The sequence below is a fragment of the Notamacropus eugenii genome, chromosome 2, assembly GCF_028372415.1.
Source record: "Notamacropus eugenii isolate mMacEug1 chromosome 2, mMacEug1.pri_v2, whole genome shotgun sequence".
NCBI classification, from domain to species: Eukaryota; Metazoa; Chordata; class Mammalia; order Diprotodontia; family Macropodidae; genus Notamacropus; species Notamacropus eugenii.
The window spans coordinates 331116373-331132696 of NC_092873.1; the positions used below are offsets into that span (position 1 = coordinate 331116373).

Below are 16324 nucleotides of genomic sequence, written 5' to 3' on the forward strand. Positions count from 1 at the left end.
AAGCCCTTCATGACCTGGTCCCTTCCTACCTTTACAGTCTTCTTACGCTTTGCTTACGCTTTTCACATACTCTACAATCAAGTGACACTGATCTCCTTGCTGTTCTTTCCACAGTTGTTCCCCATGCCTGGAGTTCCATCCCTCCTCATCTCTGTCTCCTGGTCTCTCTGACTTCCTTCAAATCTGAGCTAAAAGCCTTCTGTCCTTAAGAAACCTTTTCCAATCCCCCCTAAAACTAGTGCATGGCCTTTGAAATTATCTGTAATTCATCCTGTCTACACCTGGTTCTCACAGTTGTTTGAATACTGTCTCCCCCATTAATCTGCGAGCTCCTGGAAGGCAGGGACTGATTTTGGTTTTTCTTTGCATCCCCAATGCTTAGCAAAGCATGTGACATATAGTAGATGCTTAATAAATGCTTGCTAAAAACTCACATTGATGAGTCAGGAGTGTGGTATGGCACCCAAAAAAAAAGCTAATTTTATCTTAGGTTTCATTTAAAAAAATAGTTTCCAAACAGGGCAATGACAGTTCTATTGTACTCTACCTAAACTGGGCCTCACCTAAAGTATTTTGTTCAGTTATGAACACCACAACTTAAGAAAGACTTAAGAATGCTTCTTCTGGAGAGTGTCCAGAGGAAGGCAACTAGATTGGTGAAAAGCATTGAGTTTTTGTCAAATCAGAATCAGTTGAAGGAACTGGGCATGGTTAACCTAGAGAAGAGGGGGGACAGAAGGATGTCCTCTAGTACTTGAAGAGCTATCATGTAAATGAGCTTTCTCTAGAGAGACTAGACAACTCATCAGGTATGTTATAGTACATATTTCTTTGTTATGGGTTGGGACCTCTGAGGTCCCTTCTAACACTCAAATTCTGTGACATGGACCTACTATTTCTTTAAATTAGAGAAGAAATTAATTTTTTTAAAGCATAAAATTGACTAGGTAATTTTCCATTAGTCAAGAAGGGCCCATAAAATATGCCTTAGAGTTGGAAGGGATCTTATAGGTCATTTAGTCCAAGGAGAGGAAGTCGCTTCATTTTGAAGAGGAAGTCCAAGGGGTTAAATGGCTTGCCCACAGTCACAAAGCTATTAAGTGTCAGACCCAGGATTAGAATTCAGGTTCTCTAGTCCCAAATCCAGTACTCTTTCCATTATATTTTCATCTCCATGCTGCTTCCTAAAGAGGAGTAAAGAACAAGATCTTCCCATGCTCAGATTCCAAAGAAAGCATGGAAATTAAAGTTTAAATTCAAGTTTGGTCTAATGGTTAATTTAGGTGCATCCTGCTTTGCTTCCCACTCCCTGCTCCCTTTCTTCACCCCAGCCCCTTAGTCACTGTCCTCTCCTGACTCTGAACATAGACACTTTTAGCTTCTCTCTTCTGGACAGCATCCAAGTACCTGATTGGCATTTGGCATTTGTTCCTGGCTTTACACATTGACTTACTCCTCTACAAAGCACACTATGCACAGAAAGTGTTTTGCAAACCTTAAAGAAATATATGAATATTAGTTATTTTTGTTATCAAAGTGCAAAGCCCAGAAACATACCTGTTTACCTTATCTTCATTTGGATTGGTCACTCGATTTAGGCCATAGTCAAGGACGTTGTGTGTTCCTGGCTAAGGAAACAATCAAGAAAAACTTCCATTAGAATCCCTTATTGTTAGTAGGATGAAATTACCTGTCCCATTCCTGATTCATATTGTATATTGAGTAGATTTGTTATTCCTCCTCTTCTGAGGAATCCCGGATTTATAAACCATAATCTCATTTGTCATAATTTGGATTATCCCAGGACACTGGGGTAGGGTTTGCTATTGAGCCAATGAGTTTGAATAAAAAAGAGCCCCTTTTCATTAGAGGTCAGGATCCCCAGGACTGAACCTAGTTAAAAGTAATTGTTGGGCACAGGATAGGGAGAGGCAAATGCCCTATGCCCTAAGGATTCTGCTGAGTAATTGATAAACTAGTATTTTTAGAGTGGTATTTTTTTAACCAGTTAGGAAGAGGAACATACCTAAAAGTCTGCAAAATATTTTTTTTTTAAAAAAGCAAATTTCCCAAGATACCATTAAATTATCTTGTTAATTACTAGTAAATTTCTTCCTGAAATATCCTCTTCTGGCAGAAATGTCTTCTGCTTGTCTCCTGACTCTATAGGTAAAAGGAATCTCATTCATTATAAAATGAAGATAATCAAAAGTCACAATTCTATATGTAAGAGAGGGAGTTCACTTCTCCACCTCAGTTACTGTAGTCATAAAAGGGCCAGAATGGAATCACAAAGTATAAAGCAGGTTTCCTACAATCTCACAAAGACATGTCATGAATTCTAAAATCAAGTTGAGATTATCAAGTCTCAACCATTAAATTAAAGCAGCTGACACCATAGAGGAAAGATCTTTTGATTAGCTAAGAGAATCAGTCACATTCCTTGGGACTATAGATGAAGGAAGCAATGGAAAAGTTTGGGTTGCTTTTCCAATTCAAGTTTCAATTTACATTCAAGAGTTGGAGGACATTGTTTAAAGACATCCTATATTGTATTATAGGGTAGCAAGGGAAGGAAGAGATTCTCACTTCTTCCTCTTCCCCCATGGGCCATGTCATCAGAGCAACTGGACCAGTAGGAGACATTACATCCAAGCAGGAGCAGAAATATACATTTCAAATACAGAAGTCACTCAAAACAGAAAGTAGCTTCAGAGACGTAGCCCTAGAAATCAGGAGTCAGCTATGGAGGGGAGCAGACCTTGCTTCCCAACCAGGAGAAATACTGCACCCAGGGGGATCTTTGTAAAGATTCTGCAAAAAAGAAAAAGCTTCCTATAGTAGCAAGAGTTGTAAATTGCCCCACACATGTATTTCACCACCATTAGTTTGAACCTACTCTTCCCACGAAAGCTGTGGGTATTTGTAGGAGGCTAAGATCTAGGTTTATGGAGGCGATGCTTTTTACCTATTGTTTTTATTACCCTTCTTTGTAAAGGCTTTTGCTAAGAGCAATTAAATCTATTGGGTGATCATTAATGGGAAACCTATCAGTGGGGGCTTATGAGCTAGAAGGTTATATGAGTAGCCAACCATAGGGTTATCCCTAAAATCCAAGGGGTAGTGGTGATTCCCTGACTTGGGACTAAATCTTAAAGTCTGAGTGCAAGTTGGAGGAGTAGTCCAGATAGGTCCTATGTATATAACCTCATATGAGATGCCTTTGACTACGATCCTAGAAGTCAAATACACTTTGCTGTCTTTTGAGTACTTAAGCATCGCTCCATGTTTTTGGCAGAACAGCTCTCCGCTGATAACCTTCTTACATTCTCTTGGTGACAAGATTCTTACATCTCTTCTAAGGTTTAGAATTATAGAACACTATGGCCTGAATCCCTACTTTCATAAACAGGACATTAAAATGGATCCTACAACTTCTAAAACTATCCATGGTTTCTATTCATAGTAGAAGAAATAACAACAGCAGTATTCTTCTAAAGATGGAAGGATTGTTGGAAAATCATCTTAAAGACATCAGAATGTCTACCACCTGCCAGGCACACAGTAATGTTTTTTGTGTGTATTAATTTTCTGTTCTGTCAAAAACCACTCATCCCTCATATGGGAGTGATGGTTAGAGTTTATGCCAGAAGAGTAGAAAGAATGTTGGTTTCATTTATTTTTTCAGTTGGCTACTATTCCCTTCTGACTCCTAGACCTCCTAGTTCTAAGAAGTGGGAAAAGCCCAGGTAAAGTATGTCAGGAGACACGTTTGTAATGGTTTCATGAGTTATAATTAATAGTAGTCTTGGTTCTCCACACCATGGTTTACCCTCATGTGGTCTGAAAGTCATTTCCTTCATAACAAACTTGTAGAATCTGAGCAGCTTGTGTGAATCCTTTCCCTGTTCAAGTCTACCAGCTCATAAAACCAAAATATCTACCATTCTGTGAATTCCAGTAAAAAAAAAAAATTCCTATTCCACCCAAAAGAGATAGTTGGACATTCACATGTCACAAGTAAATCTCCCAGTTGGTATAAGCCAAGCACCACAGATAGGCTCACAATAGACTTGGAGTAGAATGAACTTGGTAGAATGAGAAAGATGGCCCTTGGATGAAATTCATAGGCAGAGCTAGTTATAGTACAGGGTGAGTGGAACTTTGCCTTAGGACTTCAAGCTAGAGCAGTTTTTATTTCTTTATTAGCTGACCATTATCCCAACACCTTCCTAAAAGATTCTCTATAGGCCCCTACTACCATGTAGCATAGCTACCATCCCCAGGTCACCTATCACCTTGGCACCCCCTTTCTCTCTGGTTTTCCTTGTCCCTCCTTTTGCTCCACATAAAATAATTTTTAGTTATGGATCTACTCACAGGGCATCGGTGGACCAGCCAATAAGCTTTTTCTTGACAATCCAAGGCATACCTGTCAGCTTTCTTCCTTTCCTTTCCAGTTCTGCAAAGCCAATAACATAGTATAAGGCCAATGGCACTTTGTTCATTTGGAATGAGCTTTGGTTCCCATCCCTGATAATCTGCCTCTCCCTTCCCTTTCCCATCCTTCCTACCCAGCTAAAATAGCTTATGCTAATAATTATTCAATCTTGACACCAGGAATTAAATGAATGAATGAACAAAAGAAGAAAGCATTTATTAAGCACTTACTGAGTACAAAACGCTATGTTAAGCACTGAGGATACAAATAGTAAATACTCTCAGGCAGCTCATATTCTAATGGAGGGGTGTGTGAAGGGGAACAATAAATACAGGAGGTTTCAGCTGCGAATCAGAGTGAAAAGTCCATCGGTCCTTTGGGGTAGCATCAAATGGTAAGGCATCTTCTTTCTTGTCATTTCCATAAATAAAACCATATCTGTTTCTGATACTGAGCCATTTAATGTTATCAAAGACTCTGATGGTAAGAATCTCTTTTCTGGGTATTCAGTAAGTTGGTTGCTGAGGAAGCAGGTGCTTTAGAACCTGCAGAAGCAGCTGCTGAATCATTATTTCCACAATGGTTTTTCCTTTGGGCAATGACTTCAGAAGCAGGGCCAGTGAAGTATAGTCTCACTGTTCCCTGGTATCTTAGGAGTTGTTTCCACCTGGGTCCAAGAAGAGGTGGAAGTTGAGGTGATGACAATTGTTCGATTTCCTGCTTTCCCCTATGCATTCTGCCTTCTATCCATTCTTTATGATGCTTTGCTGCCTCAGCCAGGGTGGTCTGGTTTCCCCAATGGTGGGAGTAAGTAGGCAGTTGGTGATGATAGCAGCAGGGATAACAGGCCCCTTCTCCATAGAGGATGGTTTTCCCATTGATGGATTTGGAAAGGGACATGCTAGAAACAAGGCCAGAGGTCTTGATTGTCCCATATTCAACTCAGCTTTTACACTACAAGAAGTCCCTGATGAAATCTAACTCTCTGGCACCTTAATTTTTCCCTGATATCTCACTATATGCTTATGGAAATTACAAAACCAACATCTAAGTAAGACTGGCAATAAGAAATCAAGGCCCACAGTCTTATGACAGAGTAAGAGGACCCATAGGAATTCACCTACCTTCCTGCCCGTCAGTTCTGTTCTATCACATTGGATTGTGCTCTCTGGGACAGGTGTTTTTTGAAGCCTTTTATTGTGAAAGGATTTTCATTCTTGTCTGTCTACTCTCTTTGTGTTCATCATGTGTCAATATCAGAAAATTATGCTGGGCTTTTCTGTTACAGGGGAATGAAATCTACTTAAATCCACAAGAATGGCTAATCCATGTCAGAATTTAGAACCGATTACCAAGGATGGCATGGTACCACTTGGCTTATTCTCCAGAATGTATATTTTCACAGACCAAGAACATAATGCACAATGATGAACGTCTGCTATGAAAAGCAGAGATAGTAGATTTATATCTCATGTAACTCATTATGAATAATACATGGAAAGCCAGGCTGAGTAAATACCTCCAACGACATGCTGTTCTGGTTTGGGGTGTTTTTTTTTTAAAGACCACTGCTAACACCAACATAACAGAACTAAGCTAATTATATTTACCACTAGGTATGTTTGTTTGTGCATGCTGAAGGATGAATGTGTAATAGGTGCTTCTGAAGAATGATGGGATTTCTATTATTCCAGGCAGCCTTGCAAATATTCTCAGTTTTCAGTTATCTTTGTCACTGAAGGGGAAGCAATAATGTGGATGAATCGAAAACTGGAGATAATCAAAAAATCATTTTTATCAAATATGTTTTGATTTTTTTCCTCATCTATATTGTGCCATTAGTTAATATTAAAAAAGTTTACATTTCCTGAGTAACTGGCATTTACTAGGAGGGGAACCATCTAAGAGCAAGCTAGGTAAAAGAAAGAAAGTAACCTGGGGTGAAAATATTCCCCCAGTGAAAAATTCAATAAGTGGATTCATTCCAGTAGAATGTAAGGTCCTTGAAGGCAGGAACTGCTTCATTTTTGTTTCTACATCCCCAGTACCTCTCATTGTGCCTTGCACAACACAGGCATTTAATAAATTTGTGTTGACTTGTAAATAGAAAAAATACTGCTGGAGAATTGAGAACAGGCACCAAAATGAGCACTCGCTCCTAATCAGTATTCATCTTTGCAGTATATCCTTCCTACTGGAAGAGCAAGAGACTAAACTCATTACTCTTTCCTATATACTCCATATGAAATGTCACTCAATCAGTCAATAAGTAAATTTATTTAGTGCCTCCTATATGCTGAAATGCTACTTAAGGTATACAGTTGCACTATGTGAAAAGTGGAACTCCCTGCCCAATATAATTCAGAAAACACAACTTTTATGGTACTACCATTCGTAAAGCCTCCCATGTGCAAAACACTTGGGTTGATCTTTGACTATTGACTCTTTCTTACCTCATATCCAATTAGTCATCAACACTTCTCAAATTTTCAAGGTCTATTGATTCTACCACTCATCATTTCTGGAATTTGTTGCCTCATTTTCCATTCCCACTGGCAATATCCCAGCCTAAATAGTCATTACCATCTACCTGGAATTACAATTAACGTCTAACAGGTATTCCTGCCTTAATTCCATCCTCCTAATTCATCCTGTGCACACCTGCCAGACTAATTATCCATCATACATCTGGTTATGTCACTCTTCTACCCCATACTCTTCAACGGGTGCTTATTGTCTACCAAGCAAATAGTGGATGGTGTCACCCAGGTAGCACAATAGAGAGTTGGGCCTGGATCCTGGGTTCAAATATGGCCTCAGACATTTACTAGCTGTGTGAACCCAGGAAAGTCACTTAAATTCTACCTTCAGTTTCCTCAATTGCAAAATGGGGGTGATAATAGTACCCACCTCCTTGGGTTGTTGTGGGAATCAAATATAACTATATATCAGGTAATATTTTTGAAACACTTAGCACAGTACCAGCACACAATAGATGTTTAATAAATACTCCTACTCTTCCTTCCTTCCTAATAACATTCAAGGCTCTCCATAATCTAATATGACCTTCCATTTCCAACCTTTCCACCATACTCCTCCCATCTTGGTCCTCTATGTTCTGAACAAACTGGATTACTCCCTGTAATTTCCCACCTCTGTGCTTTTTTTCATATTGTTCCCTCTCCATGGGACTTCTTTATTCTTCTGCCCACACTTCTTCCCACAAGTTTGTTGAATTCCGACCTAAGCTTTGAAGCCCAACTCAAATTCTACCTCTACTTCAACACTGATGCTTCCTGCCTTGGGCCTCATCTAGCATTTTGTATTCTCCATTATTATTTCCCTATTAGATTACAGGCTTCATGATGCCTGGCATTGTGTGTAATCTAATCTTTCTCTTTCCTTTTGATTAAGCAAAGGGCTCTGAATGTGATAGGTGTTTAATAAATTTCTGACGAATTTTAGGATGTGGAATTTTTAGGGAGAATGAGGTTAAAGAACATGGATCTCCCCTTTGCTCCCCTTTCCCAATAAATAGCCTGGCTCTTTCTACTTAGACAGAGCTCATCAAAACCAGATGGCAACAGAGGAAGAGGAGGAAACTGGGTAAGAAAATGTTTTTTCTTTACTCACTTGTACTGTTCTTTAGCCTGCATGATGACAAAGTCCCATTTATGATTAATCTTTTTGTTCAAAAAACTGTAATTTTCCTAGAACAGGAAGAGCAAAATGAGAAGTAAAACACATGTCACCGTAAGTTGCATGGGACAAGACAGCAGGGGACAGCTGAGTCAGCTAAACTGACGCGTCTAGACAGGGATTGCTTACTCTAGGTTTTTGACACAGAGATATCTTATCTCAGAGAATATTGCTCACTTCTCCAAAATGTATCAGAACTCCCACCCACTTCTCAAAAATAAAAATCTACCAAAAAGCATATTGGAGAGAGGAGGAAGCCGCAGCACCAAATAACAGTCATCCAAAATGGTTGATGATCATTTGTCTAGACCACTTAAATGAGAGTACTCATGTGATTTTTGGGGAAAGTTATTCAAAACCTCTCTCAATCTCAGTTGTCTTTTCTGCAAAAAGAGGGGGTTAGACTAAAGGATTTCTAAGGTCCCTTCCAGTTCTGAGTCTCTGATTCTACTAGAGCATTGACTTAACCTTTTTAAAGTATAGAAGCAATAGCAGTTTCTTCAGTTTACCAAATTCCAACCTTTTAAGGGTTAGACTGAGTTCATTTGGAAATCTGGACAGAGCAGCAAGGTCCCCCAGTGGCTCTCAAACCACACCACGTAGACCACTGAGTACCACACAGTACAAAGCAGGCCCTGAAGCAAAGCTTTTGACTCTGAAACAGCAGCTGATAAAATGCTCCTGATTCTCTAACTCCACTTCATACCAGCTGCAGACAGAACACCTTGATGGTGAGTTAGAAATTGTGGCAGATTCTCAAGGGGACATACATAGGAACTACAAGGTATTGACATGTAGGAATGAGGGACAGGAAAGCACCTACTGAGAACCAGCGTTCAACCAACAAAAACCACACAACTCTACAGCATCTCTGTACCTTTTCGTATTCTTCTAAAATTCCTTTCTTCTTGATATTTCTCTTGGCTAGATAGATGGCTAAAAAAGAAAATGGATTATATTCCATCATCCAAAAGCAGTTTTTCAGCCCCTTTCTGGGAAATGACATGCTGATGTTAAGGGTGGTATATTACCACTGCAAAATGAATTTTCAGGAGATATGGTTCTTATTCTCTGAGAGCTGACCTCCTAAAACTAATACTAGTCAGTTGATCAGACAGAAACAATATAAAAACAATATTAAATAATAATAGATTTATATGTTTTCAGAAATATAGTATACATACACGATATTTATTTGCATATTTTTAATATTTAAGTAAATTAATATTTATATTGATGTTAATTAATTATACACAATATTAAAAATAACAGAACAAATATCAAGTCAGTAAAGAAATAAGGTAGCAGGGCTTAGTGGATGTCAACGGGCTCTAAAGAAGTCTTCATTCTGAGACTACTCTCAACTTATCTTGTATACCTCTAATTTGTACATATTTGCACACTGTCTTCCCTATTAGACTGAGAGTTCCTTGAGAACAGGGACTGTATTTTGCCTTTCTTTTTATCCCTAGTGCTTAGCACAATGTCTTGGTAGAACATAATAGGCATTTAATAAATGCTAGCTAACTGACTGATTAATTAAGATTAATTAATTAAGATTAAGAAGGCCAGCCCTGCATTCAAAAACACCTCAGTTCAATTCCTGCCTCTGATATTTACTGGCTATGTGACTATGGCCCAATGTACCTCTCTAAGATTATAAATCAACAGAAGAATTGCAGATTTGTATCTGTGGAGGGAGTTTCCACATTGGACATTTCCCAAACCAATGAAATCAGAGGTCTAGTTGCCCAAAAAAGAACGGGAAACAATAGCACACAAAGCATCAGGAAAGGAGTACTTGCCTATAGTAGAGGGGGAAGGAGAGAGGAAAAGTGTTTACCATAATCTGTGTCTTCAGCTGACCACTGCTGAGTGGGCCAGAAATAGGGTGTCTGTAAAAGGAATCAGAGAAAATATGGTTAGTGATTTATCAGGGTCTTAGTTTCCAGATTACCTGAGAAGAACCTTACACATAGATCAAAAAAACTGCCAACCACTGTTTTCTCCCATCCCTGGTATTTAAGTCCCAATGATGCAGATTTGTAAAGATATGAAATTATGTTTTCTTAAAATCTTGGTTTCTTAAGATTAGAATTGCACTACAAGTGTCAGGCAGGATTAGCCAAGGATACAACTCACCTGAAATCGGTAAAGACTGTTGCTATCAGGTTTGAGGATGAGATTCTTGGGGTCTTGCAGGGGGTAAATGTAGCCATACTTGACAATGAAATTCCCCAAGTTCTGTGCCTCTAGAAAGAAACAGGTCAGATCCAGACGCTGAGATCAGCTAAGTGCTTAGAAATCCTACTGTCAAATTCCCACATGCACACTCTGCTCCTCCACCATCACCCAGACTGTGAGAGAAGTGAATTCATCCTACAGAGCCCTCATTTTTTTCAAGTACTATCAGAAGATGAAAAGGTCTAGTCAGGTCATAGGGATCTACATGGGGAAATAGAAATCAATCAACAAACGGGAAGCATTCATTAAGCATCTGCTCCTGCCAAGTACTGTGGTGGGAGCTAAAATACCAGAACAAGGTAAAAGAGTCCCAGTCCTCAAAGTGCTTTCATTCTAATGGGGAGACATGCTACACACACACGGTGTATATGGTATGTTATTATTTATATCACAGGGTGGTCATGAAGAAAGTTTTTTATAAACTTAGACTTCATATATGTATGTGTCTGTCTGTATGTATGTATGTATTCAAACCCTTCAGCAAAGGTCTGATTTTCCCGTGGTATCAAAACCAGTATCTGAATATTTTTAGTATCAAGCATGATACATGTGTATGTATGTGTTCACACAAATATATGTGTAAACACATACATACACTGAAAATTTAACAATCAACTCTCATGAGCTTCTACAAGTTGTCTCCAGTTACCTTCAAGGTACTATCTTGCCTATCTAACTTCATAGCATTGTTGTGAAGGAAGCAGTTTGGCAAACTTTACAGCTTTATGTAAATGCAAATGATTAAGATAGGGAGGCAGTGTGATATACATTATAGGGAAAGAATGCTAGACTAAAAGTCCGGAGATCTAGGTTTGAATGTAACTTCAGATACTTACCAGCTTTGAGACCATGAGCAATTCATCTTATTTCTCAGACACTTATTTGTAAAATAGGGAATATGATATCTATACTCTCCATATCACAGGGTGGTCATGAAGAAATGTTTTTATAAACTGCAAGCGCTATACAATTGCAAGCTATCCATGTATATGTATCTATGCATTGATATGTATATGTGTATGTGTATATATTCATATATAAATGTTCTGTGAATTCAAGAGTGCCAGGGCTTCCTCTGCCAACACAGTTCTAAACTCATGTATGAGTTAATAGGTAAGTCTTAAGAAGACACAAAGAAATTAAGCAATTTGCCCTAACATAATTAATAAGTATCATTTGTGGGATTTGAAGCCAGATCTTATTAACTTCAAGCCCAGCAATATATCCATTATGCCTCACTATCTCTCGGAGCAATTACCTTTCAGTTCCATTACATCATCTTTATATTCTTGCTAAGATAATCTTCTTAGTGTCCCTACATATTTCTTGCTCACTATAAATTCATTGCTTAAATCATATTATTTGAATAGCCTTCTAGTTCCTCTTCATCAATATGCATTCATCACTTCCTTCAAAGCACTACATCCCACATCCCCACCTTATTTTGTATTCCATGTAACCACAAACTAAATGTTTCACAAATGTATACTTTGTCTCTCCATCTGGGGCTACACTCTTTTTTACACGTTACCTTTATTTTCTTTTTTCTTTTAACACTTTTATTTAAAGTTTTGAGTTCCAAAGTTCTATCCCTCCCTCCCTACCCTATTCTCTCACCTCCTTGAGATTGTGAGCAATCGGATATAGATGACACATGTGCAATCATGTAAAAAATTTAGTCATTTTGTTCCAGAAAACTTGAATTAAAGAAAAAAATGAAAGAAAAATGAAAATAACATGCTTCAGTCTGTATTCAAACAATATCAGTTCTTTCTCTGGAAGCAGATAGTATGCTTCGTCACTAATCCTTTGGGATGGTCTTGGATCGTGTATTGCTGAGAAAAGTTAAGTCATTCACAATTCTTCATTGAGCAATATTGCTATTACTGTGTACAACATTCTCCTGGTTCTGTTCACTTCACTATGCATCAGTTCATGTAAGTCCTTTTAGGTTTTTCTGAAATTACCCTGCTTGTTATTTCACAATCATATTCCATTATAATCACATACCATTGCTTGTTTAGTCATTCCCCAATTGATGGACATTAGGGCATGTACTCTGCAAGGAGGGACCATGCCTCTTAATTCTTTCGTATCCACCAAAGAGCCTAGGAAACAGTGAAGGAAGGAACTCACCTATGTTGCCAATCCAAAGTCGTTGGGCAATCCATTGTAAAATATCATTTCCTACAAGTCAGGAGAAAAACATTTTAAGACATCATTCCCTACAAGACAGAAGAAATCCTCAAAAAACAGTCAGAGAAGACCCTTTGGGAAAAAAAGGGCTGCTCTAAGACTTCTCTCCTAATACCACCCAAGTATACAACATTTAAGAGCAAGGTGTTAGCAGAGAGGAAAATCATAGGAGGTATACACCCCGGGAAATAACCCAGCATTTTCACCTGTGTCAGAATGATTTTTGTAAGGGATTTATTTCCAGTATTTTATGAATACATTTTGTGTATATATGTGTATATGTATATACACACATATATTTGCATATGTATACTTAAATTTTTAAGATCTATACACATGTGAATATGTACATATATGTGTACACACATATAATATATATATATATACACATATGTAATTCCCCAGTACACTCCCTACACCATCAAACTCTCCCTTATAACAAAGACAAAGAATTGAAGTAGTCACATTTGGTAGCATATGCAATCTTTTACACCCATAGTCCACCACCTCTCTACCAAAGAGAGGAATATATACACAACCACGTAATTCTTTCTGAAAGAAATAAATTCAAGCTATCAATAGTTACGTGAAAAAAAGTTCTATTTTATATAGCTGTACATGTATAACCTATAACAAATTGCTTGCCTTCTCATTGGGGGGAGGGAGTAGGAGAGAGGAAGGGAGAGAATTTGGGACTCAACATTTTAAAGAACAACTGTTAAAAATTATTTTTACATGAAATTAAAAAAAATAAAATATTTTAAAATTAGAAAAAATGTTCAAACCACTAATAGAGAAGTGTAAATTAAAGCATCTCTCAGGCTCCAGCTCACACCAAATCAGACTGACAAAGATGATAAAGAAAAGATGTTGTAGGGGCTGTGAGAAAACAAGCATATTGAGGCATTTAATACCAAGACAGCTCCAAATGGATATATGGCTGAGATATAAAAGTTCACATCATAAACAAATTAGAGAAACAAGGAAAAACTTAGCCATCAGATTTATGTATAGAAGAAAAGTTCATTACCAAATAAAGGATAGCGAGGATCATAGTTAAATGAAGTTAAAATGAATAATTTTGGTTAGATGAGGCTCTTTTACATTAACAAATCCAGAAAAGCTAAGATTAAAAGGCAAACAATGAACTAGGGAAATCTTCATAGCAAGTTTCTCTGAAAAAGGTCTCATTTACAATATCTTTAAGGAACTGATTCAAATTTATAAGAATAAGTGAAAATTTCAATTGATAAATAGCCTAAGGATATGAATAGTCAGTTCTGAAGAGAAGAAATCCAATCAATCTAAAAGATATGAAAAAATGGTTCAAATCACTAATAATTAGAGAAAGACAAATTAGAGCAATTCTGAGGTTCTACTTGGCACCCATGAGATTGGCGAAGATGGCCCGAGAGACACACGCAGAGTAAAGGCAAGGGCTGGAGCAGAATCTACCACAGTTCAGCTGAAGTAAAAAAAAAAAAAAAAAAAGCAGAGATAGTAATCCTGATCTCAGACAAAGCAAAAGCAAAAATAGATGTAATTAAAAGAGATGATGAAGGAAACTACATCTTGCTAAAAGGTACCATAGATGATGAAGTAATATCAGTGCTAAACTTATATTCACCAAGTGGTATCACATCCAAATGCCTAAAGGAGAAGTTAAATGAGTTACAGGTTCATGACCAAACAAGAGATACAGAGCATTACAAAATGCAAAATAATTTTGATTATATTAAATTTAAAACCTTTTGCACAAACAAAACTGCCAGGCCTAGAGGCCTGTGGGCTACCCGAGTCTTCTTACCTCACCTCCCGAGGTCTTCGGTTGGCCAAACCGGATGCTCGTATGAGAGAAAGGACGTTCCAGAGTCGAACAAGGGTTGAGCTTTATTTCAGGGTCTAGTTACAAGTGCAGGGGAATTCTTCCTTAGGAGGGATAGAAGAATCTCCCAAGGAGGCAAAGATCTTACAATAAGAGATTGGAAGTAGAAGTACAAGCGGGGAGAGAGGGGGAGGGGAGAGAAGGAGAAGAGGAAAAGCGGAGCCTTGTGTCCTCTTTGGCTCCTCACGTGCTAAGAGCGCTTTCAGGCTTCCCTGATCCTACTTAACTCTCCAGTTGCATAGTTTGCATCTGAATACCGTGCTGTTAGATAACAATAGTGTGCCCAGATCTGGGACAATCTCGAGGGCGGGGAGATCTCTCTCCCATCACGTTTCTCACGGGAAGAGGCGGAAATACACGAGATAGCTCGGTTCACCTCGATTCCCAGCCGTTTCCTGGGGGGGTCTCGTGAGAGCTCTAAGATTTAGAAGTTCCCACCTTTACCTGCCCGAGACTGTCCACACGGAATTGAGCTTCCAACCCCAACACAAAACCAGTGTAACCAAGATTGGAAGCAGAATGCTGGCAAACAATCTTTACAGCAAGTATCTCTGATAAAGGCCTCATTTCTCAAATATATAGATAACTGACATGAAGAAATCAAGACTATCTATAGGCATATGAAGAACTGCTCTAAATAACTTTTGATTAGGGAAATGCAAATTAAAACAACTCTGAAGTGCAGCCTCACATCTATCAGACTGGTTAATATGACAGAAAAGGAAAATAATAAATGTTGGAGAAGATGTGGGAAAATTGGGATACTAATATATAGTTGGTGGAGGTGTAAACTGATTCAACCATTCTGGAGAGCAATTTGGAACTATGCCCAATGGGCAACCAAACTGTGCATACCCTTTGATCCAGCAATACCACTATTATGTTTGTATTTGAAAAAGATCATAGAAAAGGGGAAATGGCTCACATGTGCAAAAATATTTATAACAGCCTTTTTAGTGATGGCAAATATTGAAAACTGAGGTGATGCCAATCAATTGGGAAATGTCGGAACAAGCTGTGGTATGTGAATGTAATGGAATACTATTGTGCAATAAGAAATGATGAACAGGCAGGTTTCAGAAAAACCTGAAAAGATGTTTATAAACTAAAGCTGAATGAAATGAGCAGAACCAGGAAAACATTGTAAACAACAGCCCCAACATTGTGTGATGATCAACTATGAATGACTAAATTCTTCTCAGCAGCACAATGATCCAAGACAAGTAGAAAAGACTCAAAAAGGAAAATGCTAACCACATCCAGATAAAGAACTTATTCACTCTGGATGCAGATCAAAGCATACTATTTTCACTTATTATATGCTGTTTCATGTTTTTTTCCTTTTGATCTGTTGCTTCTTTCACAACTGTGACTAATATGGAATGTTTTACATGATAGCACATGTATAATAACCTATATCAAATTGCCTACCATTTTAGGAAGAAGGGAGAAGAGGGATGGCAGGAGAAAAATGTGGAACCCAAAATCTTGTAAAAATGAATGCTAAAAATTGTCTTGACATGTAATTGCAGAAAAAAATGTTATTAAAAGTTAAAAAATAAAATGTTTAGTGGAAAAAACTATGCATAAATTTTAAAAATAAATAAAACTTTTCAGAACTATTCCCTAAAACTCTAAGAGATTAAGTATACCCTTTGACCCAGTGATAATAATGCTAGCCCTATTCCCCAAAGGAGATCAAAGAGAGGAGGAAAGTGTATATTTTTTATGTGTATAAAAATATTTATAGCAACTCTTAAGCAGCATCAAAGAACTAGAAACCAAAGGTTGTCCATCAATTGAGGAATGGTGTATTATATGGCTATAATATAATGGAATACTGCTGGGCCATTTGAAAT

At 37.9% G+C, this 16324-nt stretch overlaps 1 protein-coding gene across 1 annotated transcript in view; it reads right to left on the bottom strand.

Annotated features, from left to right (window-relative positions):
• RGS9 (regulator of G protein signaling 9) overlaps positions 1 to 16324 on the bottom strand; it is a 98632-nt gene that overhangs the window by 56062 nt on the left and 26246 nt on the right. The window contains exons 3-9 of the mRNA XM_072645491.1: positions 12521 to 12571; positions 10283 to 10392; positions 9984 to 10035; positions 9018 to 9076; positions 8075 to 8151; positions 4381 to 4462; positions 1566 to 1628 (exon numbers count right to left, since the gene is read on the bottom strand). Coding sequence (XP_072501592.1) covers positions 1566 to 1628; positions 4381 to 4462; positions 8075 to 8151; positions 9018 to 9076; positions 9984 to 10035; positions 10283 to 10392; positions 12521 to 12571 — 494 coding nt within the window. The remainder of the gene's footprint in view (positions 1 to 1565; positions 1629 to 4380; positions 4463 to 8074; positions 8152 to 9017; positions 9077 to 9983; positions 10036 to 10282; positions 10393 to 12520; positions 12572 to 16324) is intronic.